General features: G+C 36.7%; 2 protein-coding genes across 3 annotated transcripts in view; both read right to left on the bottom strand.

The window, feature by feature from the left end:
* Positions 1-24,115, bottom strand: part of ADK (adenosine kinase) — a 543,033-nt gene that overhangs the window by 348,002 nt on the left and 170,916 nt on the right. For both annotated transcript variants that reach the window (XM_069572166.1, XM_069572167.1), the window contains exon 4: positions 22,857-22,935. In XM_069572166.1, coding sequence (XP_069428267.1) covers positions 22,857-22,935 — 79 coding nt within the window. The remainder of the gene's footprint in view (positions 1-22,856; positions 22,936-24,115) is intronic.
* Positions 1,159-7,621, bottom strand: LOC138430171 (DNA topoisomerase 1-like). Its single transcript, XM_069572162.1, has one exon. The coding sequence runs from the start codon at positions 4,381-4,383 to the stop codon at positions 2,080-2,082; it is 2,304 nt and encodes a 767-aa protein (XP_069428263.1). The 5' UTR covers positions 4,384-7,621; the 3' UTR covers positions 1,159-2,079.

The raw sequence follows: 24,115 nt of genomic DNA, 5'->3' as shown, positions 1-24,115 counted from the left end.
TTACTAAGTTTGGCTCATATTTAAGAACAGGGAAATTAGATCCCACCTTTTAAATATAAGAATGTCAAAGAACTTGAGAGCAATACTTTTAAAAGCCGAACCATACATATTCCATTTTGGGAAATACTAATAGAAGAATATTAGAAAATTAAATAAAAAGATGCCTATAACTCTGTGTAAGACAAGCTTTATTTTCTGGCCCTGCCTCATGGCTTTGTGGGATCTTAGTTAACTGCTGCTGCTGCTGCTAAGTCGCCTCAGTTGTGTTCAACTCTGTGCAACCCCATAGACGGCAGCCCACCAGGCTCCCCCATCCCTGGGATTCTCCAGGCAAGAACAAGGGAGTGGGTTGCCATTCACTTCTCCAATGCATGAAAGTGAAAAGTGAAAGTGAAGTAGCTCAGTCGTGTCTGACTCTTCGAGACCCCATGGACTGCAGCCCACCAGGCTCCCCTGTCCATGAGATTTTCCAGGTGAGAGTACTGGAGTGGGGTGCCAGCGTCTCCTCCCTTAGCTCACTGACTAGGGACTGAACCTGGGCCCTCAGCAGTGAAAGCACTAAGTCCGAACCACTAGACTGCCAGGGAATTTCTGACAAACTTTTATCATTTACCAAAAGAACGACAAAGAGAACTGGGATTTAATTTTTATGAAAAAGCACTTATCTCAATCTCTATGTTTGTATCTAAAATAAAAAACAGCATTGAATGTATAACTAAAGGACTATTTTGAAAATGGCTCTGAACAGTGCCAATATGTCAGTGTGTACCACTTATTCATACGAATATGTTATGAAAACACTGAAAAATTAAATCACATAATCTTTATTGATGATACTGAAGTTTAATAACATCTGTGAAATGATTTTATGTCCCAGCACCTTACTGCGTAGTACATACTCTTTTTTTTTTTTAAGTTGTAGGAATTTATTTTAAATAACCTACAGTTGATTAAAAGGGAATTCATGATAAAAATAGAAGATACTTGAGGAAAGATATGGGAAATGGACTCTGCACACACATTAAACTAACAATGCCTCTAAAACTAATGATTATAGCGAAAAATGTCTTCACATTAAAATTCTACTTTTTATGTGTTTTTTTTCCCATTTTTTACACAATTACAAAAGAAAAAATAAAAGCCCTAAAATCTTGATTATTTTTCCTTTTTTTTTTTTGACCAAATACTCATTTTCCTCTAAATTTTTTACCTGTGGAACTTTTATACAATAATATCTTTCAAGTGAAAGACTGGGGTTTTAAATGAAAAAGATGGGTATCTGAAAGGGCATAGAGAATGCTCAGAACAAAGGATGATGGGAAAATGGTTTCAGTCACTGATTATTATCCTTAGACTCGCTCACCCCTCATCCCTCCCCAGCCCCAATCTACACGATCTTTAAGATCAAGAAAAAGGTTTAAATATTTTAAAATAATTAAAAAGAAATAAAAATTCACATTTAAAAAGGAACACTCAAGTCAGGAAATATTTTCCCATCATGCTTTTCTGTGAACAGGTGTCTGAACCAAAACACTGCCGATGTCACGACTGCTTCAAGTTTAATGAAAATTGATTCCCATGACAATAGATAGTGACAACTCTAACAGGTGCGTTGGGTTTTTGTTCTACTTAATTTTAAATTCCTGAAATGGGGGAGAGGGGAGTTTAGGAATTCATTTCTATTAAAATATAGAAGTTATTGCAAAACCCTAACTGTAAAAACGCACCAATATAATCGGACTTCGTATACAGTAGCTAAGAGGATCCAAATGTTTCAGTGAAACAGTGAATTTGCCTGGCAGAACTCTTGACAAATTCCCATCCACTTGACCCCTTGAAAATAAAAACAAAATTCAAAACAAATCATACAGCTAGAATTTTGATATCTGAAATATTTTTAAATAAGTTGTCCATAGGACAACTGGCTCAGCTCTCCCTTATAATATCTTTTCTCAAAGATGTTAGTTAAGACTTGCTGCCTCTTTCCCTCAGGTGTGAGGGCAAGCGAGGCTCACAGTTTATCCATCTTTCCCAAACCACACTGTTCCTTTTCACAGAACTCTTGCTCCTCAAGACTGGCTAGAACTCGTAGTCCTCGTCAGCCATGTCGATGGCCCAGGCAAACTTCTCCCGCTGGGTTTTGTTGTAAATTTTCTCAATGGGGACCCCCCACTTCTTGCACCAAGCCACGGTGATCCTTGGGTCCAAATAATTGAGTTTAGAGGTTCCCAAAGCAATCTGTTTATTCTCTTCTCGGTCTGTGGCCTGAACTTCAAGCTTCATCAGCTGTTCCTCCAGCCTCTGAACAGCCTTCTTCTTTGACTCTACAACCTTCTTGGTCTTTGCATCCTTCAGGACTTTAGCATCAGCCTTAGCACTTTTCAGGTCTCTCCGGGCATCTGCTAGCTGTTCCTTCTTCGCATCAATCTTAGACTGCAAGTTCATCATGGACTTCTCAAAGGTTTTCGGTGGAGCCCTCTGATGGTTACAAAGAATTGCAACAGCTCGGTTGGCACGGTTATAAGACAGTATCTTTGCTGGGATATTCTCGTCAGGAGCTGTGAGTTCCTTTAACTGCTGCTGTAGCGTGATGGAGGCATTATATGTACGGAACACCTTGGCTGTCAAGCCTTCCATGAGATCCTGGAGATGTTTATTTAGGATACCAGTATTGAGTCTATCAAAAAGATCATCCTCAGGCTGTTTGTTTTCCATAAATAGTTGTAAGTTCTTAAAAACTCGCTTCTCCACGGGGACTTTGTTATAGTATCTGATTGAGTCCTTTCCCAGGAAGTCAAACTCCACCACATACTCCTGACCATCCAGCTCTGGGTGCAGATTGATGTGCTCCACACGAAGCGAGCAGCAACCTACAGTGTCCGCTGTTTCTCCTTCCTCCTTCTCGTTGCCTGCTCGCAGAGCAAGCTTATCAATGAAGCACAGGGCTACAGCTCTCTGCCGGACTTTCATCTCTTTGGACTTCCAGTCTTCCCGATATTGGTTCCGGATCTTATCCACACACTTCTTCAGCCTCCGAGCAGTCTCATATTTCTGCCAGTCTTTCTCACCCTTGATTTGTGAGCTGGGGTTCAGCATGATGTATTTAATAGAACCTTGGATATTCTCTGTCCAGGAGACTAGCCAAGTAACCTTGTTATCGTGTCGGACTTCTTTCCACTTATGACCTGGAGGAGGAGAAGGAACCTTGGCATCTTTGCTACAGTTGATGATTATATCCTCAGGCATGATTCGTCTCTTCAGCATGCCCATCTTGGGGTGGTTGCCGCGGCCACGGAAAAGCCCAGGAGGTTCTATCTTGAAGTTGGCGATCCTCTCTCTGTGGTTGTCCATAACACAAAAGCCATATTCTTTCAGTAATTTTTCATTCTCCTCTTTGATTTTCAGTTTCTCTTCCTTGCTCATCTGCTTCCGAGCTTCTGTCTGGGCTTTGAAATACTGGCTCATCTGGGTAAAATCACATTTGCTGAGGTTGGTGATAATATTCTTCTCTTCATTGGTCATTTCCTTTCTCCAGTCTTTAAAGAAATTTTTCCTAAATATTTCCTTAGTAGTATATTCATGGTTGAGCATTTTTGCAAAGAACGTAGCTACTTCTTCTGCTTTGGGGCTCAGCTTCATGACTTTACCATCATAGTAAAACTTGACATTCTCTGGAAGAGGTTCATATGGTGGAGCGAATACAGGACCTTTATGTTCTAGGAATTTCCATTTGATGCCTTCAGGATAGCGTTCTTCTTCCCACCATTTCCATTTCTGCTCCTCTTCCTTCTTCGGCTTCTTTTTCTTGCTATCTGGCTCAGGAACTTTTTTATCTTTATCTTTATTCTTGGTTTTTTTCAATTTACCATCCTCTTCTTCCTCTAGTTTTCGTTTCTTCTCTTTCTTGATATCTTCTGTTTTAATTTTCTTAGGTTTAAAATCAGCATCATCCTCATCCCGAGGTCTCTTTAATGGCTTTATATCCTCTTTAGGAGAAGCAAAATAGCCATCATCTTCAGGTTCATCTTTAATCCGTGGTGGACTCGAAAAGCCATTTTCCTTCTCTTTTTTTATTTTTGCATCCCCAGAAGCTTTAATCTTTTCTTCCTTTCGTTTTTCCTTGTCTCTGTCTTTGTGCTTGTCTTTATGCTTCTCTGAACTTCCATCTTTGTGTTTGGTTTTCTCCTTCTCTTTGTGTTTCTTTTCAGAATCTTTATGTTCACTGTTGCTGTGCTTGGACTTCTCTAGGTCCTCCTCCTTGTCCTTCTTGTGCTCTCTGTGCCGGTGTTCTCGATCTTTATGCTTATCTTTGTGTTTATGAGAATCATTCAGTCGGAAATCCGCCTCGATCTGGGAATCGTTGTGGAGATGGTCCCCACTCATGTCGGCCGGAGAGGCGAGGGGCGCCGAGAAGACGCAGACGGTCGCGGCCGGCCTGTGCGGGCGGACAGGAGATACCCGGAGGCTCCGGGAGGCGCGGCGAAAAGGTGGTGGGGCGGGCTTAAGACTACCGGAACCGCTGATGCGGCGAGGCTGACTGACTGCCGGGCGGGCGGCGACAGCAGACCCCAGCAGTTGTGTAACAGCCTAAGTTCGCATTTCCGTACATACTCTTCTTATATTTTACATTTCACCCTCACAAAGCCAAGTGTACAGTGTGCATTTTACAGTGGACAAACGAGCAGAGGCACAGGAAAAAGTGAAATCCAGTCAGTTGCATCCGACTCTTTTTGACCCTGTACACTGTAGCCCGCCAGGCTCCTCTGTTCACGGAATTCACCAGGCAAGAACACTGGAGTGGGCTGCCACTTCCTTTTCCAGGGGATTTCCCCAACCCAGGGATTGAGCCCAGGTCTCCTGAACTGCAGGCAGATTTTTTTTTACTGTTTGAGCCACAGGGAAACCCTAGTGGTCCATAAATATTCTTTACCATTTGAGCCCACCAGGGAAGCCTTGTTTGGATGACTTGCCCAAGGTCATCCAAACAAGTTTATCACGTAATCTAAATATATATGGTTACCAGAACTAAGCACCATATTCAAGAAATATACTGTTCTTAGTCCATTTTCCTTCATTTTCAATATGTTTTTAACATTACTCTCCCTAACATTGTGTTTTGGTGGTTCTGTAAACCTGTAAACTGAATTTGCCTTAAAAACAAAGCAAATGTTTTCTCCCCCAAGTTTTCCAATTTTAAGAACTATGTTTACACACACCAACTCACATACAACTGGAAAGAAAAAAAAAATGTCATTTTTTTTTTCTTTTCTTTACATTTCAATTTTCTAACATGAGTTCTAAGTTTAACAAAGACATTTGAAAAAATGTTAAGGAGCCTTATGGGGGTGAGGATAAAGCATCAACCTGCCACAGCTTCCTATATGAAAGGTTTAATTATACACAGAAGAGCCCAATGGCTGAGCTTGCTACTCCACCTTCTACATAGTCAACGCAAAAGTATGAGCCCTCTCAGGTCAGCCATGTACATGTTCCAAGCAATGTACATTACTTGCAGTCACTGCTACTATAAAATTAAACCTCAACGCTTAGGTGCTTAAAGGAGATGGTTAAGAATTGATAGTTTCTGCTTTTAAAAAAACTGCAACACTGACGACAGTATTAATGACTATGATCTTTCACGTTTAGTGTTATTTTGCACAGCGTAGGATTAAATCTGTAAGTTTGGGGAAGGAAAAATGAACTATTTTAAATAACTTAAAGTTGTATTCTATATACTTAGAGGTTTAAAATCTTTCACCATTTAAGATAAATGACATATTTATGTAAATCCTTCACATTTACATAGTAGTAAAAAAAAGCAGTAAAGATATTACTTTTTAGTTCCCCAGTATTTTTAGATAACTCTTATGGTTCAAATATTACTTTCAAATGTGAATTGTATTAGTTTACCCAATGAACATTTCATTCAATTTTTAATAAAAGAGAAAGTGATAACTTTACATAAAGTGCAAATCCCTAGTGGTCCATAAATACAAAAACTTACTTTTCTGAACTTAACAGAAAATAACCTGATCTATATAATGAACTATTATTTCATTGCTCATATTTGCATAAACTGTATGCCATATTCATAAAGCATAATAATTGGTATTGCTTTCATAAAATTAAACCTATGTTCCTTATTTTGTCAGATCGCAATTTTTAAATTATAAAAATGTTCATATTTTTCTGTTACATATTGTTAAATCACTTCTAAATACACAAAGATTAAACAGCAAAGCTCATCAATTTAATTATATACCACCTGCAATCAACCTGCTACTCTTACCAAGAACAGAGCTTCTCAATGGTCAGCTAACTTCCAACCAACCATCCAATTTTATTCCTGCTTATTTGAAAGCTTCTAATTTTCATGTAGAGACTCTATGAAAAGTTGGAAATTATAGTTCATGATAGAATGGACAGCAATTACTACCAAGTAAGATCTATGAAAATGAATCCAAGGATTATATCACTGCATACTGGATTTTAAATGCTTTACATGGGAGGGATTCAGGTAGGAGAATAGAATGAAATAGGGTTCCTTAGGTCAATTCTTCATTTTATCTCACCAACCCCTGTGTATACATGCATACATATTTATCTTTACAGCCAACCACAGGTGTCTAATTTTAAAAAGAGAAAATATTCCTTATCCTATTTACCTTGCACTTATTTCAAATTTCATTAACAAAAAACTCAGGCCTTTCATTTCCTAATAATATATTGCTGCTGTTGTTTAGTTGCAAAGTCATGGCCAACTCTTTTGCGACCCCATAGACTGCACCCTGCCAGGCTTCTCTGTCAATGAGATTTCCCAGTCAAGAATAGTGGAGTGGGTTGCCATTTACTTCTCTAGGGGATCTTCCAGACCCAGGGATTGAACCCATGTCTCCTGCTTGACAGGCAGATTCTTACCACTGAACCACCTGGGAAGCCCAATATAAATATTCAGTTCAGTTGCTCAGTCGTGTCCAACTCTTTGCGACCCCATGAATCGCAGCACGCCAGGCCTCCCTGTTCATCACCATCTCCCGGAGTTCACTCAGACTCACGTCCATCGAGTCCATGATGCTATCTAGCCATCTCAGATATATAATCAAATAATCTTATAAATCAATGTGAATACAATGTCCTGAAAATGTCAAAGAAGGAATGAGTATCTTGACTAGTACAGGAATAAAATTAGAAAATAGGAAGTTATTGGCTCTTAATGGATGGCAACAATGCCTCTGAGGGGGAAAGCAAAAGAAACAAGTCGGGAGTGAGGAGTTCAGAGTATGCGGTCACCTAAAAAGCAGCAATGCACAGGGTAGGTCCAAGCAAACAAACAGTTTAGTTCACTCTTTTATGTTTTAGCTGTGCCACTCTGCTTGCAGAATCTTAGCTGCACAATCAAGGACTGAACCCAGGCCCCAGAAGTGAAAGTACCAAGACCTAACAACTGGACAGCCAGGGAATTCACTTAGCTCACTTTCTTAGTGTAAAGATGAGTATCAGGCAAATAAACAGAACCTGGAAAGTACTATCACAGATTCTCAATTCAACAATTCATTATTATATACTGCAAAGTTGACAGTGAACTACAATACACAGACTATATATGAAAAATGAAGAACAATTTCCTAAGATTTAATATGAACTCTAAAGATTTTAACAGATGATTCATTTACAAATTCAAAAATTTTATCAATAAGCTATTATATTCAAAGGCCTATTCATATAGTACTGTTAAAATAAAAACTCTGTCTTCAGAATTTTCTTTTACATACTCTGAATTTCTTCCAGTAGAAACAAGAACATTTTGCAGTTATACTCAACTAAGATTTTTATGACCAATCTAGATAGCATATTCAAAAGCAGAGACATTACTTTGCCGACTAAGGTCTGTCTAGTCAAGGCTATGGTTTTTTCTGTGGTCACGTATGGATGTGATAGTTGGACTGTGAAGAAGGTTGAGTGCCGAAGAATTGATGCTTTTGAACTGTGGTGTTGGAGAAGACTCTTGAGAGTCCCTTGGACTGCAAGGAGATCCAACCAGTCCATTCTGAAGGAGATCAACCCTGGGATTTCTTTGGAAGGAATGATGCTGAAGCTGAAGCTCCAGTACTTTGGCCACCTCATGCGAAGAGTTGACTCATTGGAAAAGACTGTGATGCTGGGAGGGATTGGGGGCGGGAGGAGAAGGGGACGACAGAGGATGAGATGGCTGGATGGCATCACTGACTCGATGGACACGAGTCTGAGTGAACTCCGGGAGTTGGTGATGGACAGGGAGACCTGGCATGCTGCGATTCATGGGGTCACAAAAAGTCAGACACGACTGAGCGACTGAACTGAACTGAAGATTTTTAAAAACTTCTTTTCCTACACTTAACTTTGGATATTATCAGCTAAACTGAGGGCTTAAAGGGGAACTCTAAGTGAGCATGTCTTAGAAATGCTTTAAAATTCCTTATTTACATAGCACAAAATGTGTTAAGCAAAATTCAGACCTTTGATTTAACTCTCAGAAGTTAGCTTATTTGCCCACTAACATAAGTAAAAAGCATGACATTATTTTATTAGGTATGGTGAATATCTTATGATATCATGTATTCAGAAAGACTATAAACATCCTGAATACCAACTTAGATAGGTGTATTTTAGGGTCCCGCATTTTACTTTATCATATCTATTATTAATGTGATAAATCACCATCACATTATATCTGTGAGTCCTTCAAATCAGAAATAGTTATGCAAAAGCTAAGGGTTTTTTTTTTTTAATTTATTTACTAGTTTTATTTGGCTTTGCCAGATATTAGTTGGAGCAGGTGGGATCTAGTTCCCCAACCAAGGATTGAACTCGAGCCCTTTGCATAGCCACTGGACCACCAGGGAAGTCCCAAAGCTACGCTTTTTGATCACTTACTATGCGTCAGGCACCTTGCTAGGTAATTCATGCCTATTATTACATTGAATTTTCTTAATAAACTACAAAGTTTTGATGTTTTGAGTTATCATCTCATTTTACTTGTGAAGAAACTAATGCTCAAAGAGTTGAAGGCCACTCAATATGAAAGTGAAGAACCAGGTCTAAAATAAAGATCTTTGCCTCTGAAGATTATACTGTTAAAAACTTTATTTATATTGCAGTCAAAACATTTCAATGCATGACATTAAAAGAAAAAAATTAATAATAAGATTAAAATAAATATTTATGCTTGTAAAGATGCTATGTTTTCAGCCTGTCAAAAAAAAAAAAAAAAAAAACCTAAATAAAATTAGTACAAACCAGAGAATCAAGCACTAAAGAAAAATAAGTTTTCTCATATAGGGTTATGTCTCTTAATCACTTCCGTCACTCAAAATTTGTTCACTGAAAGTCTTATAAGTCACACAGATTGCTGGAGATACTAAGGGCACAGAGCAAGGAATTAAACAAAGGGCCTGCCCTCATAATGCTTATATTTTAAAGAATATGCAATAATAACAGGAGAAAAATATTATAATAATAAATTGTAGTAACAGGCTAAAAAGGAAAAATAATTATGCTATCAACTCAACAATTATTCTTTTCTAATATTTATTTATTTACTTTATCTTTGGCTGTGCTGGGCCTTCACTGCTACAAATGGACGAGGGCGACTCTCTACTTGCAGTGTGTGGGCCTCTCATTGCGGTAGCTTCTCTTGTGGCTCCAGGGTACAGGCTCAGTAGCTGTGGCACACAGGCTTAGCTGACCAGCCTCATATGGAACCTTCCCAGACCAGGCATCCAACTCATGTCCCCTGCATTGGCAGGTAGATTCTTTACCACCAGAGAACTTGTCAACAGCTCTTCTTAATAAAAGTTGTGAAAATATAAAGATTAGAATTATTCTTCCCTAACATTAATTATAGGCTTCTCAAGTGGCTCAGTGGTAAAGAATCCACCTGTCAAGCAGGAAACGTGGGTTCAATCCCTGGCTCAAGAAGATAGCCTGGAGCAGGAAGTGGCAATCCCCTCCACAGTTCTTGCCTGGGAAATCACATGGACAAAGCCAATCCCAAGGTGGGCAACAGTTCACGGATTTGCAAAGAGTAGGACATGACTAAACAGCAGCAGCAACATGAAGTACACATCATATTATCACCTTTGAGCTATTTCATGAGTTTATAATTATATCTATAAAAATCAAAAATTAAGATCAACCCAGTAGAGATGAAAAATGAAATGTCACCTCATCATCATCAGTTTTGTAATATTTATAGACTGATTCCATGGACCACATGTATCTCCAGTCCTGAAGTCTCCTTAAGATAAACTGCAACATCTTACCTGTACACTAATCAACAATGAGTTAAATAAAATTGTTGGCATGTGTTTATTTTATATCTGAGAGTCATGATTTTCCCTTCTAAGATGTTAGCCTGTAAGAGTACTACGATTATTCCCATTTTACAGAAAAGGAAACTGAAACTTGAAAAGGTTAAGTAACCAGTCCAAGTTTACACTTCTCCAGCTTTATTTACTGCACAAAACATCACTAAGCCCCCCACCACTATATGATGTTAAGCTAAAATTTTACGTTTTTTTTTTCACTTTTACAAAATATCTTATCACCGAAAGTACCAAAGAAAACAGAAATACTCTAGAAAAGCTTGTCTTAAAAAACATGGCAGTTGACAGTACCGCTATACCATTTAATCGGCAAAGACCATCTTCACTATCCAACTAATCAAACAAAAAGTCCAGTGGTCCAATGGTTAAGAATCTACCCGCCAATGCAGGGGACACAGGTTTAATCCCTGCTTCACAAAGATCTCACATGTTACATGGCAACTACACCCCTGTCCCACAACTACTGAACCACTGCTTGGTCTTACCAACACAACTACTGAAGCCTCTGTGCCTAGAGCCCGTGCTCAGCAACAAGAGAAGACACCACAGTGAGACGTCTGCACACCCACTTGCTACAACTAGAGAAAGTCCACACACAGCAACGAAGATCTAGTGCAGTCAAAAATAAATATATAAATCTTAAAAAAAAAAAGCCTTCCCTATTTAAAAAAAAAGTCTAGGCACTCACCTCTATACCAGAAGAGGTCTCAACTTTGTTTTTCAGTTCCAAAAAATAAATTAATTAATCAAAAAGACACTTATTTAAATGTAATTACAAATAGAATAACAGGAAACAGAATCAACACAAAAAATTTTATCCCCTGGATGAAATAAGGTCCTGCTATTTCCAGTACTTTCCTTACTTGTAATAGTAAAGCACTTGTTGCTTTACTATTAGGCAGGAGAAACACAGTATCAAACTGTAACCATGTTTAATTTCATACCATGGGACAATGCACCACATTAAGGTTCATAAGTGTGAAAGGTACACTTTTTTTTTAAATAAAGTGCACGCTTTATGATATGTAGGTACAGATTTATACTATAAAACCTCAGAGCACACCAAAACTACTGAGACAAAACCAAAGGCATGTTTTACTAATGGGGGCAAAAGAATCCCTGAACTTAGTCATAAAGTAAGCCTTAAAGGACAAAAAATACAGAAAGAAGGAAAGAGAAAAAGAGGATGGGGAGCTAAGGAAGAAAGAGAAAATACTGGTTTTTGCTTTACATTATAGAATCTAACTTAACATAGAAAGATGTCACAAACACATGAAAAATATCATTTAGGAAAACAAAACACTACTTTTGTCACCTTAGTTTACTACAACAGTCATTCACAGTCTAATTCAACAAAGAAAAAGATTACCAAAGCAGCAAGATATTAATTCATACTTAATTTTTTCAACTGCAAGGAGAAACTCACAATATATAGAGTCAACTTTATTTTGTAAGATTCAAGTTAAAATTATTAAAATAGGCACTAAAAGAAATCTTCTTTTTAGGGACATAAAAGTTTGACAAGATTCTGTGTTGCATCACCATCTGCCATATCCTGCTCTGATATTTATAAATATAGTTGTGCTATTGATGTTTCTACAACTGCTCCAGGTGTAAGGCATTAGAAGGGAGAACTCTCTTTGATCACTCCAGTGTCATTTCTTCTCTTTAGATCTAAGCAGTCTAGACTGTTCCCAGATTCCCAGAGATATATCTACTAAACTGCCTTTTAATCTCTAAATAGTTTTTTCAAGTGAAATTGGTCAGAAAATGAAATAATCAGAATACTACTTATTCATATAGGAAAGCCACAGATTTGTTTCTTTAAAAGAAAAAAAAGTCTACAAAAATAAAGATGATGATCTCGACTTTCATCAATTTTTATTTCTAAATGCTACTGTTACTAAAACACAAGCCCGTGTGCCCAACGCACACTGAGTCCAAACAATACTAAATGTCAGTTTGGAACAAAGCAAGGTTTACTGAGGGCCATGCAAAGAGATGGGTGCTTCATCCCTTAAAAACCCAAACTCAGGATTTCCCTGGTGGTCCAGTGGTTAAGAGTACGCCTGCCAGCGCAGGAGACCCTGGATCAATCCCTAGTTGGAAAAGATCCCACGTGCACTGGTGCAACTCAGCCTGCACTCTAGAGCCTGTGAAATGCAGTTATCGAAACCCAAACCTACAGCCCATGCTCCGCAACAAGAGAAGTTACTGCTAGACAAGTTTGCACACCGCAACAAGAGAAAGCCCACATGCAGGAATGAAGATGGAGCGCAGCCAAAAATAAATATAAATAAGCAATTTAAAAATATAAGACAAACAAACAAAAATCCAAACTCCCCAAAAGCTTTCAGCAAAGCCCTTTTCTGTGAAAAGTGAGGAAGAGTTTAGGTTAGTCCTAAACTTCTTGGTATTAGGTCACAGTCAGGTAACAACATTCCTATAAATCTCCACCAGAGAAACATTATTCTACGTTCTGACAAGAAAGGACCAGACCCCAAGGCACAACTCTGACCCTCTGAGATCAGGTCCTGGCTAAGAGGTGGCAGCTCTCGGTTGGTGACTCCCTCAGCTGACATCGCTGGGGGAGACAGGTGCCCAGGACTCAACTGGCCCTCAGGCTCCACAGGCCACCCACACAGCAGAGGCAGGTTGGCAGATGGCAGCTGCATTTGGTGGCAGAGGCAGAGATTGGGGAGAGGTTCACTGCCACCTCAAGGCCTGGGCCCGGGCAGTAGTGGAGCCCCACAGGACACAGCCTTCAGCCTGTTCCCTGGGAGCCCCAGCTCACTCACTACCTGATGCTGGATGAGCTGAAGAGCCCTGGGGAGAAGGCCAGGACACACTCTCATCTTACTCTGTGACTGGGGACCACCACTCTGTTGGTCGTAAGGTGAATGGGCCCACTAATGGTCCCTCAGGGGAGGGAACCAGTGCAGCACTGACCAGTGGGTGAGCAGGACCACTAACAGTTCAAGGTAACCACAGCCAGGTAACAAGATGCCGGGAAAACCTGCTGTGCGTAGCTGTGCTCTATTATGCTGTGACCTAATTGGAAATGTTACAAGGTTCTTAAAATACCAAGCTTACAATTCTGAGTTGAACATGTTTCTATTCAATCCAATATTAACTGTAAACTCTATAAAAAATGTTTTTAGGTATTCAATACATAAAGAGCTTGGGAAAGCTTTAAAACAATTCTGAAAACTGATAGATTAAGTGATGTTTGTATGAAAAAAAGTACCCTTCCTAATACATACCTCTCATAGTCATACTGCATAAAACATAAAAATACTGACACAAAAATATTTCTCTCAAAATTAAACACACACACCATGGTTAAAATTTCAATACAAAGGCTTATCTAACTGGGAGAAAGATGAGAAATACAAAGACTAAAAAGTCAATAACCAGAAAACCATGTGAAGAATTAGAAGGATATAAGAATTCAAGAAACGAGCAAGTGAAATGTTTAATGCTTATGTGAAGAAGAGAATCAAATCTATCATTGATGGATTTATATATATGATTAAGGAAGAAAATTTATAATCAGGAACATATTATACTTTCTAAAGAAAAATGTAGGAGAGAGGGCTATTTGACAAGGAACATATATAAATTTAGTAGTTTTCAATAAATGATTTAAACTACAGCAAAGAAAGAAGCACTATTTGATCCCCAAGATCTTTGCTTCAAATGAGAAAGAAAAACATATTTAGAAAAATGACAATTATTAAAGTAACAAGAAAAAGATTACCCTTTATTATTGAAGAAAGAATTATAACAATGCATATAGCTTTAACATTTCAGGGGATGAAAGAGAGAAGAATTAATTGATTCCAAAGACATTATATTCCAGGTAACAAAGACTGAGAAGGCACTTAAAATATTTGACTAGATACCCAGAATATATCCAAAATGACAAAATTTCAACAAGTATAGAACATTAGAAAAATCAATAAATCAATTTGTGAGGGCACTTCCCTAGTGGTACAGTGGATAAAAATCAGCCTGCCAATGCAGGGGATATGGGTACAATCCCTAGTCTGGGGAGATTCCATATACTATAGAGCACCTAAGCCCATGTGCCACAACTACCAAGGCCACACTGTAGAGAACCTTAACTTCTGAAGCTGCAAGCCACAACTAATGAAGCCCATAAACCTAGGGCCTGTGCTCCAACAACAAGAGAAGTTACTGCAACGAGAAGCCCTCACACTGCAACCAAGAGTATCCCCTGCTTACTGCAATCAAAGAGCCTGTGCGCAGCAACAAACAGTGCAACCAAAAATAAAAAATAAACAATTTTTTTAAATGTACAGGAGGCTTAAAAACAGTGAATTTATATAACTTAAAACCATATAGGAATACCACATGTATCTGGTCATCAGACTTCTGAAAAATTCAGTGAGTCTGAAAAAATATGAACTGTCAAGAACCAAAAAGATATCCAAACAAGAAAAACTGCTGTCCCTAAGAAGCATGAAAGAAGGAGTTGGTTTACTCAGAGCTGTATTTAAAATGATGGCTACTTGATTCTCTGAAAACCTCCAACTCTTCCCAAATTGAAGCAGACTGTAAGAAGTAGAGACTATGTGAAATGCAACATATGAACAAGTCAAAACTAAAGTCAACTAAGGGGGAGAGAAAGTCTCCAGTAAGGGGAAAATCTCCAGCAAGGAGAGCAATCAGATGTTTCCAGTTAGAACATCTGAGTTCTAGCGCTGATCTGCTATGTCACCCACCATGACATTTTATCTGTTATTTAATTAGAATCTTATCATTAAAACAGAAACCACATATTTTTTTCTGTCTCATAGGCTGTCATGAGGCTCTAAAGGTTGAGCAAGTATACAACATTGGTATACAATAAAGACTGCAAAGAAACAAAATAGTTTACAAAATAGTTTACAAAAACCAATAGCTCCAGCATAAGAATAGAAATCAATAGACCATTGGCCTTAAAACAGTGACCAACTTTTTAGAATTGCAGCCCAGGAACAAATGTACCAGATTTATATATATATAAATATGTATTTTATATATATGTATATTTGCTATATATATATACACACATATACACACACACACACATATATATATACAATATATATATATATATAATGGCAAAACAATAATTATGGAACAATTGGTGAGACAGGCAGCTCCACACTCTAAGAAGCAACAACCGTCAAGAATACCAAGATATTATGTATTATAGGAATCACAGAAAAGAGGAAAGAGCAGAAAAAAATATCTGAAGACATAATGGTCAAAAACATCCCAAACTGATGAAATACATGCACCTATACATCAAAGAAGCTCAACAATGAGAGATTCATACCAAGATTTGACTAAACTATCAAAGACAAAGAATCTTAAAAGCAGAGAGAAGCAATTTGTCAAGAATAAAGGGTCCTCAGTAATTGTAAAAGCTGATTTCTCATCAGAAACCATGGAGACCAGAAGGCAATGATATGACATATTTCAAGTACTGAACTGTCAACCAAGAGTTCTACACATAGATAAACTATTCTTTAAGAGTAAAGGATAGCATGCTCCCTGGGGGCCTACTGGTTACGATTCCAGGCTCTCACTGTTGTGACCCAGTTTCAATCCCTGATCAGGGAACTAAGGTCCCTCAAGCCACATGGTGCAACCAATAACTAAATAAATGAATAAATTAATAAGAATAAAGGATAAATTAAGACATTCACAGATGAAAACAAAAGTGGAAAGAAGCTGCTAATAGTAGACCTGCCCTATAAGAAATGCTGAAAGGAGTCATTCAGATTGAAGTGAAAGCACATCATTAGCATTGGTTTGTCCAAAAAGTTTGTTCATGTTCTTCTGTGAGATGTTATGGAAATAACATATAATAATAACTTAAAAACATATCAAGAAATAAAAAACAATGATGAAGGTAACTACACAGGCAAATATAAAAACCAGTAGTACTATACTTTGGTCTGCAACTCCTCCTATAGGATTTAAAAGGTAAATGAATTAAATAGTAACTATAAATCTATGTTAATGAGCACACAATGTATAAAGATATAATCAGTGACAATAATATAAAGAGGGAGCATAGAGATATAAAGGGGCAAAGTATTCATACTGTTGAAACTAAGTTGATACTATTTAAACTAGGTTGTTATAAGTTTAGAATGAAACTGTAATCCCCCAAAGTAACCACCAAGGAAATAACTAAAACAAATATAGAAAAGGAAAGAAGATGGGAATCAAAATGGTACACTACCAAAAAGGATATGTAACAAATGAGTACTTGTCCTGAACTGTCTTTCCAAAATTGATACATTGAAGCCCTAACCTCTAAGATTTCAAAACTGTACTTGGAGGTTAGGGCTTTAAAGAGGTCATTAAGTTAAAATGAGACATTTATTATAGGCCCTAATCTGTAAGGAAATCGAACCAGTCCATCCTAAAGGAGATCAGTCCTGGGTGTTCATTGGAAGGACTGATGTTGAAGCTGAAACTCCAATACTTTGGCCACCTCATGTGAAGAGTTGACTCATTGGAAAAGACCCTGATGCTGGTAAAGATTGAGGGCAGGAGGAGAAGGGGACAACAGAGGATGAGATGGTTAGATGGCATCACCAACTCGATGGACATGGGTTTGGGTGGACTCCAGGAGTTGGTGATGGACAGGGAGGCCTGGCGTGCTGCAGATCATGTGGTCGCAAAGAGTCGGACACGACTGAGCAACTGAACTGAACTGAATCTAATCTGACTAGTGTCTTTTTATAAGAATTAATAGAAACACACAGAGACACAAGGGTATGCACAGAGGGGCAAATATGTGAAAAGGCAGTAAGAGAAGAAAGGACCCAGAAGAAACCAAGGAGCCAACACCTTGACCTTAAACTTCTGAGCTTCCTTGATCTGTGAGAGAGTTAAATTCTTTTTTTAAGCTGCCCAATCCATGATGTTATTACGGCAGCCAGAGCAAACCACCATAGTATTTAATTGAAATTGTATACTTTTCCTAACTCTTTATTACATATTTAAACTTCAATAGGTCATACTGTATGTTCTTAATGTACATAAATGTAATAAATTTTTAAAAAGAAGAGTTAAGTACACTTGGATTAAACAGATATTACCAAAATTTAGAAAAGAATAACAATGACATGTTCCATTTTGTCCCATAAAACAAAAGAATATTTCAAATTTCTGTTTCCAATACTTCTCTGAACTGATTAGAACCATTAGGACATCTCCTTTAATGTGTGATAAAACTGGGTACAGTTAAATGTAAATGTCACTCTGACTTACAGCGTTGCTCTTATCAAGTCCACATTCGTGATGTCCATCCAACATGATGACATGAAACTAAATATCCTTTCAACAAAAGCATCTGACCATGTAATACTTTAGATTTTACTTATTAGCAATAACAGACATTGAGATATATCAGAATCCGTTTCTAGCTCTACCTTGAATCTAAATGCCTGTTTTAGTATTCCAAATGTTTATTCAATCATATCCTTTGCATCGATAGATTCATTACATATACTATCCATGCCTAAAATGAACATTATGTCAAAACACTTCAAAAGACAATTGCAGTTTGGGCTGTCAAGCTGGATTCCAAGTAGGTTACAGTTTTAGTAAAGTCATTGAGAAAGTCCTATTTAAGTTAGCTGCCCTTTCAAAGTGACCTCTACCCCTCTTGAGATATAAAGCAGTCCTATCACACAACAGTGAGTCATTTGATTGCTGTGTGAGTTTTTCTTAGCCTCTTTATGGCCTCTTCAAGTATCATCTAACACTTTTGGAGAAATGGCATATAAATTTTTGTTTTACTGTAATCTTTCTCTGCATTCTCTTCAATGTACATTAGACAAGGACATTCTTCTTATATCACATCTTTAAAATATTATATTGCAGGACATATTTTCTAGGTCCAGCAATAATTATAGCCATCTTTCAGGCACATGTTCAAGGAGGCAATCTTCTTCCATTTTTTTAAAGTCAAAAATCACATTAAGTGCATCTGTACATTTAAAAAAACTGGAAAGTGATCAAACGTCCACTATGAAGGTACCAATCTCACAGGTAAGCAAATCACTTTTTTGTATACAACATGTGCAGGATATTTAGAAGATAAAATCTTTTTATTTTCATTAGTAAGTTTACAATGAACAGAATCTGTTAAAATTTAAATGTGTACTGCCTGTCAAATATGCAGATAAGAAAAGTCTAAAAAGTATATTTGGGCATGATATCAACAATATTACGATATCTTATTTTATGCTGCCTGAAGTTTGATTAAAATCTTCAAAACATGTTTTAACAAATTAAATTCTCTAAGAGCTAATGGGAACATTTTCCTGTTGACGTGGTTTGTCCCATCGCTTATATCAAAGTGTGGCTGCTGATGAGATCTGACAGAATGAGTTCTACATCGTCAAATGTTACCCTTCACTCTCCATGTGACTTTCAGTTCTTCTTTAGTAGCAGTGATGACTTTTCCAAGTAACTTTCCCTTTCAGTGTTTCAGCATATCTTTAAATACAGCTACCATGCAAGCTACTGTTGTTAAACTACTGAATAAGGAGAAATCGACCTAAACCTGGTGTTGTGTGGTGAAATTACCTTAAAGCCCTGGTAGACGCCAAGTACTTTATAAGCAAGCAATACCAGAGGACACAGAAGAGAAAGGGCCTGCTGACCAAATTAAGCTGTTGAAATCATAGATGTATCCATCTAAAGCACACAGCAAGAAGCAAGGGAAAGTGTTGGAGCAGGTTAATGCTCACTTGCAAATAAGTGTAAGGACCACACCACCTGAATGTTCACACATTATCTGCCTTTAACCTCATCCGACTGATGATAATGGTATAGGTAGGAGAGCAAGGCCACAGTTTGAGCAACGGGGCCCAGAGACGGGAGTCCTTGGCAGATATTATAAAACAAGGAAACTAAATCTTGGGAAATAACCTGAGTAGTCATGGTTTTATTTACCTTTCCAAAGTTACACACCTGCGAGGCCAGAAATAAGGACATAGTAAGTTTCACTAATGAATGATCTTTCGAGGGTAGGTATAACTGTCAGCCTAGTATTACATGATCATAATATGTTTTTTCCATCCTTTTCTAGCTATAAGTAACACTCTTGTTTGTTATAGCATAGCTTTTTATTCCATCTTCAGCAGTCTTACAGGTTATAAATTTACTTGCTATTTATATTTAACAAATCATATCAATATTGCCTGTTTCTCAAGCTACTTGTTTACTACTTATACTTGACAGTCCAGTGGTTAAGACATTGTGCTTCCACTGCAGGAGATAAGGGTTTGATCCCTGGTTGGAAACTAAGATCCCAAATGGTGCATGGCACGGGCAAGGGGGAAAAAAAAAAAAAAAGCCTGTTAGTTTTATCTCAATCTTAAAAGCTATCAGTTTACTATTTATAAATTTCATCTATCTTTATTTTTCCTATCTTTACAGAAGAACTGAATTATTTTCAAAATACCTATTACAAAAGATCACCCAGGAAACACATATTACACATGGTATGTACTAACAAAAACTATACAGAATTAAATTATTTATGAGTACTTTGATGATGACTGAATTCCTATCATAGAGCTTCGCCCTATTTTAGATCTACAGTTCACAGGACCTGGAAGACATTCAGTTAGCACAGTTAGACCAAACTGGTATTTGTTGCCCAGTATTTGCTTCTCAGTCACCTAGAATAGTAAGAGAAAATGGAAGAGCAATCCAGTTGTTCTCTGCAGTAAAGGAGAACACAAATGGATAAGAAAAGAAGACCAAAGCCCAAAACCAACAAATCAAATGCACTAACAGAAAATAAAATCTGGAACCTGTCCTGATGGGTCATCTCCAGCTAGACTTTTTAAACAGCTTACAGTTCAACCTCATTCATTCATCACATTAGATTCAAGCAAGGCTTTATCAAAACTGTTCACGTTAATGTTCTAAATATTGTATCAAATTTGACTTAAACTTAAGAAGACACAGCTTATGATACCAGCTACTACTGAGCACAACGGTTAGCACATAGCAGATGCCAATAAATATTTACTTTATGTATAAAGCAATCGATTATTTCTATTAATGACTGCCATGGAAAATCTGAAGAATTCTCCTTCTGAAGAAAAGTACTTCTCTAGGAACATTTTTCAAACCTCTCTGGCTACCCCAAAGATAAATTATAATTGGGCAATTATGTAGCTGAATCATCAATCAGATGGAAAGGAAAAGCACTCTCAAAATATTAGGGGAACTAAAAAGCCAAATAACATGTTTAACTGAAGACTAGATTGAAACAGTATTTTTCAGTGGATGAGAGCCACAAATCTGGTTGTTCTGTCCATGGATGGGTAAGTTTACAGTCTGTTAACTAAGTAAAATGGCGGGAGGGGGAGAAGCCCTGCAACCCTAGTGGTTTCCAAACTTTCCCTTTAAGAGCAGTATAACTTTTTAAAATGTTCATTATCTCATTAATCCTTATGACCTTCATTTGAGATACACATTAAACTCCACATTTATAGATGAAAGGCCCATTAAAGTTGCTCATGGTTTCACAGCCAGTAAAGCAACAAAGTTTGAACCCAAACCCAGTTTAATGGATTCCCATAGCCACAAGAGCAAGCCTACGTTCTTGTTGCCTCAGTGATTGTTAAATAAGCAAATGAAATATAAAACTTGAATAAAGTTGATATACTTCCTATAGAAGCATTTCTAGAATCTATTTTTCAATTTATTTTTAAAATATGATAAAAGATATATAAGATATATACAAAAGGTATACAAGATATAAAAAAGAGATACCAAATTTATATTTTTAATCATTTTTAAGCATACAGTGCAATGGCATTAGATATATTCACACTGTTGTACAACCACACTATTCACCTCTAAACTCTTCATCTTATAAAACTGAAACTCTATGCCCAGTAAGCAATAACTCTTCATTTTCTCTTCCTATAACCCCTGGAAACTACGTTCTACTTACCATCTCTATGAATTTGACTAATTTGGGTACCTCGTATAGGTGGAATCATCAATATTAATACTCCTGTAACTAAGTTATTTCACATACTGTATACACTCAAGATTCATTCATATTGTAGTATGTGTCAGAATTTCCTTACTTTTCAAGGCTGAAAAATATACCACTGTATGCATACACCACATTCTGTTTGGCCATTCATTCACTAAAGGACATGTGGGTTGCCTCCACTTTTTAGCTGTTCTGAATAATTCTGTCATGAACACACATGTACATATATGTCAATACCCTGCTTTTAATTCTTTTGGGTATATAACCTGTCTCAGTGTGCTCTGCCTGATATAACAAAATATCATAGACCAGATGGCTTGAACAATAGAAAACTTTTTCTGGAGGCTTGGAAATCTAAGATTAAGATACAGTTGATGTGGCAGCCTGAGAAGACTAATAAAAACACCTAAGTACAAAAAGTAAACTGTCTTTTTTCTATTAACCTGAACTTACTAAATGACTACCGGAATGTTAAACAAACAAACGAACAAAATCCACTGATAAACACAAAGATCTCATCTCCTCAGGCCACTGAACACAGTGTTTTACAACCTAAAACATTTTACTACTTTAAATGATCAAATGATTAAATCTGAGCTTTGATAGTGTGCAGGATAATTACAGTACATGTCTAAATTTAATAAAAGTCCAATCTTTGACAATTCTCCACTTCTTCAGTCCATAATTAAAACTGCAAGGAAAAGCATTAATCAATGTAAAAAAAAAAACAAAATGACCTGAATCCATGAGAGTTAACTTGTGACTGCAGTTACAGGGACTCTGAGCTAGTTTACAAATCACAGAGGTAAGAACAGAGATTTATAAAGCTCTTCCTGTTCTTCACAATTGGAACTTTAAATAGAACACTAACATTACCACTTAAAATTAGGTTACACTGGTAACTTGAAAGAGTACACGTCAAAATGAGTTCATCCAATTACCCACTGGAAGATGTATATAGATACAGACACAGATGCATAAACTCATATATAAATATACACAAATATATAGATATATATGTATTTATATATACTACAAGAAAACTTATAGTATCCATAAGAACATCCATTCTAAGTACTATAAGAAAGCCACAAAATTTAATTATATTAAAAAAGCTAAGAACTTTGGCAGAGTAAAAGATGTGAAAAGTCATTAAAGTACAAATGACAAATAAAAAATACTTCCAATTCCAAAAAAGGAATACTATTTATAAAAAACACAGAACTTCTACAAATCAAGAACATGAAAAGTTATAAAATATATCCAAAGGATTCCACAGGTAATTAAGAAATATATATGAATAATAAACATTTAAAACCAACAAAAATATTCTATAACAAAAAATATAGATTAAAATACTTATGAACAATGGCCAAAAGTATCAAATCATTTTGAGTCAATTTCTTTTACCACCTTTAAAATAATCAACTAACCTGGGCCACTTTAATTGAATTCTGGGTAGAGCCACCAGCATGATATTCAACTTTGAATTTTTTTACAAGTTCATCAAACCTAAAAGTAAATCACAGTAGAAAAATGTTAGCATTTGTCAGTTGTCACAATGCAAATTTTTCTGATTAGAAGCTCATTAAATTACATTTAGTGAAATTTTTGAATTACATAATTATGTTGAATAAATGAATTAAAATGCTATATGAAAACAACTTTGCTAAATTTCCATACTTAACAAATTGTTTTCTACAAGTGTACAATTATGAGACTTTAAAATACATAGGGTGACCATATTAGACATTAAATAAAAGGTAAAAATAAAAACTTGTAAGTTATTAAATATTTATAAGCAATGAATATTTTCCTACTTTAAATGTTAAATTCTAAAATTCTAACAAATGTATGTCCTAATAAGTTCAAAATTTTTTAGTATCATAATCGCTACAATTTTATAACTTAAAGAATTACAAAACTACATGGAGTTGCATGACTCTTAGGAAAGTTGACTGGTGACAGTTTCTGTATCTGCGAAATAGAGAGGCAGAGAGAGATGATCTAAAGCTTTCATACTTCATTACCTTGGCATCTGATAAAGGAAGATATTATACTAACTACACATAGTACTTTTCATACAAGGTGATGCATGTAAATCCCTAGTATTACACTCAAAGGGCTAAGTAAATTGATTAAAATGTCTCAAATTACATGGCGCTTAATAATCTAGATGACAAGTCAATATTCTCAGAGACACATCTCTAACATGTTGGATGCTGTGGGAGATAACCAAAGGGCATAGGCATAAACTTTATTTTAAAGGATTTATATGTTTTGGAGGGACAAGGATGAAAGAATATGCATGAAAAAAGAAAATTTTAAAACACCAAGTTATCCATAAACAAAATGCATGCAATACAGAAAGCAAGGGTTACAGAAGACCAAAGAAGAGAGACTGGGATGTGAATACAGTGTTCAAGAAAGACACCAGTCTTAGTGCTATTTTCACAACTTTAAAATTTTAAAGCTCAGAAGGAGGTTTTTTACTCAAATGAAACCTTTCACAAAACTTCAAAATACAAAAACGGATAAATATAGAGATGGTTACGTTAGGAAAAGGGAAAACAGAGTTACTATACCCACTTCTATCATTCCAATTGCCTTCAAACCACATCTATAAAACCCTGAGATGTCAATAAATACAACTGGCAAAGCCCAAACTGTGGACAAGGTGGCTTGGTGGTAA

This window comes from Ovis canadensis, chromosome 25, assembly GCF_042477335.2.
Source record: "Ovis canadensis isolate MfBH-ARS-UI-01 breed Bighorn chromosome 25, ARS-UI_OviCan_v2, whole genome shotgun sequence".
In the NCBI taxonomy this organism is placed as follows: Eukaryota; Metazoa; Chordata; class Mammalia; order Artiodactyla; family Bovidae; genus Ovis; species Ovis canadensis.
The sequence above is the reverse complement of the archived record's forward strand: the minus strand, read 5'-3'. Positions and strand labels throughout refer to the sequence as shown.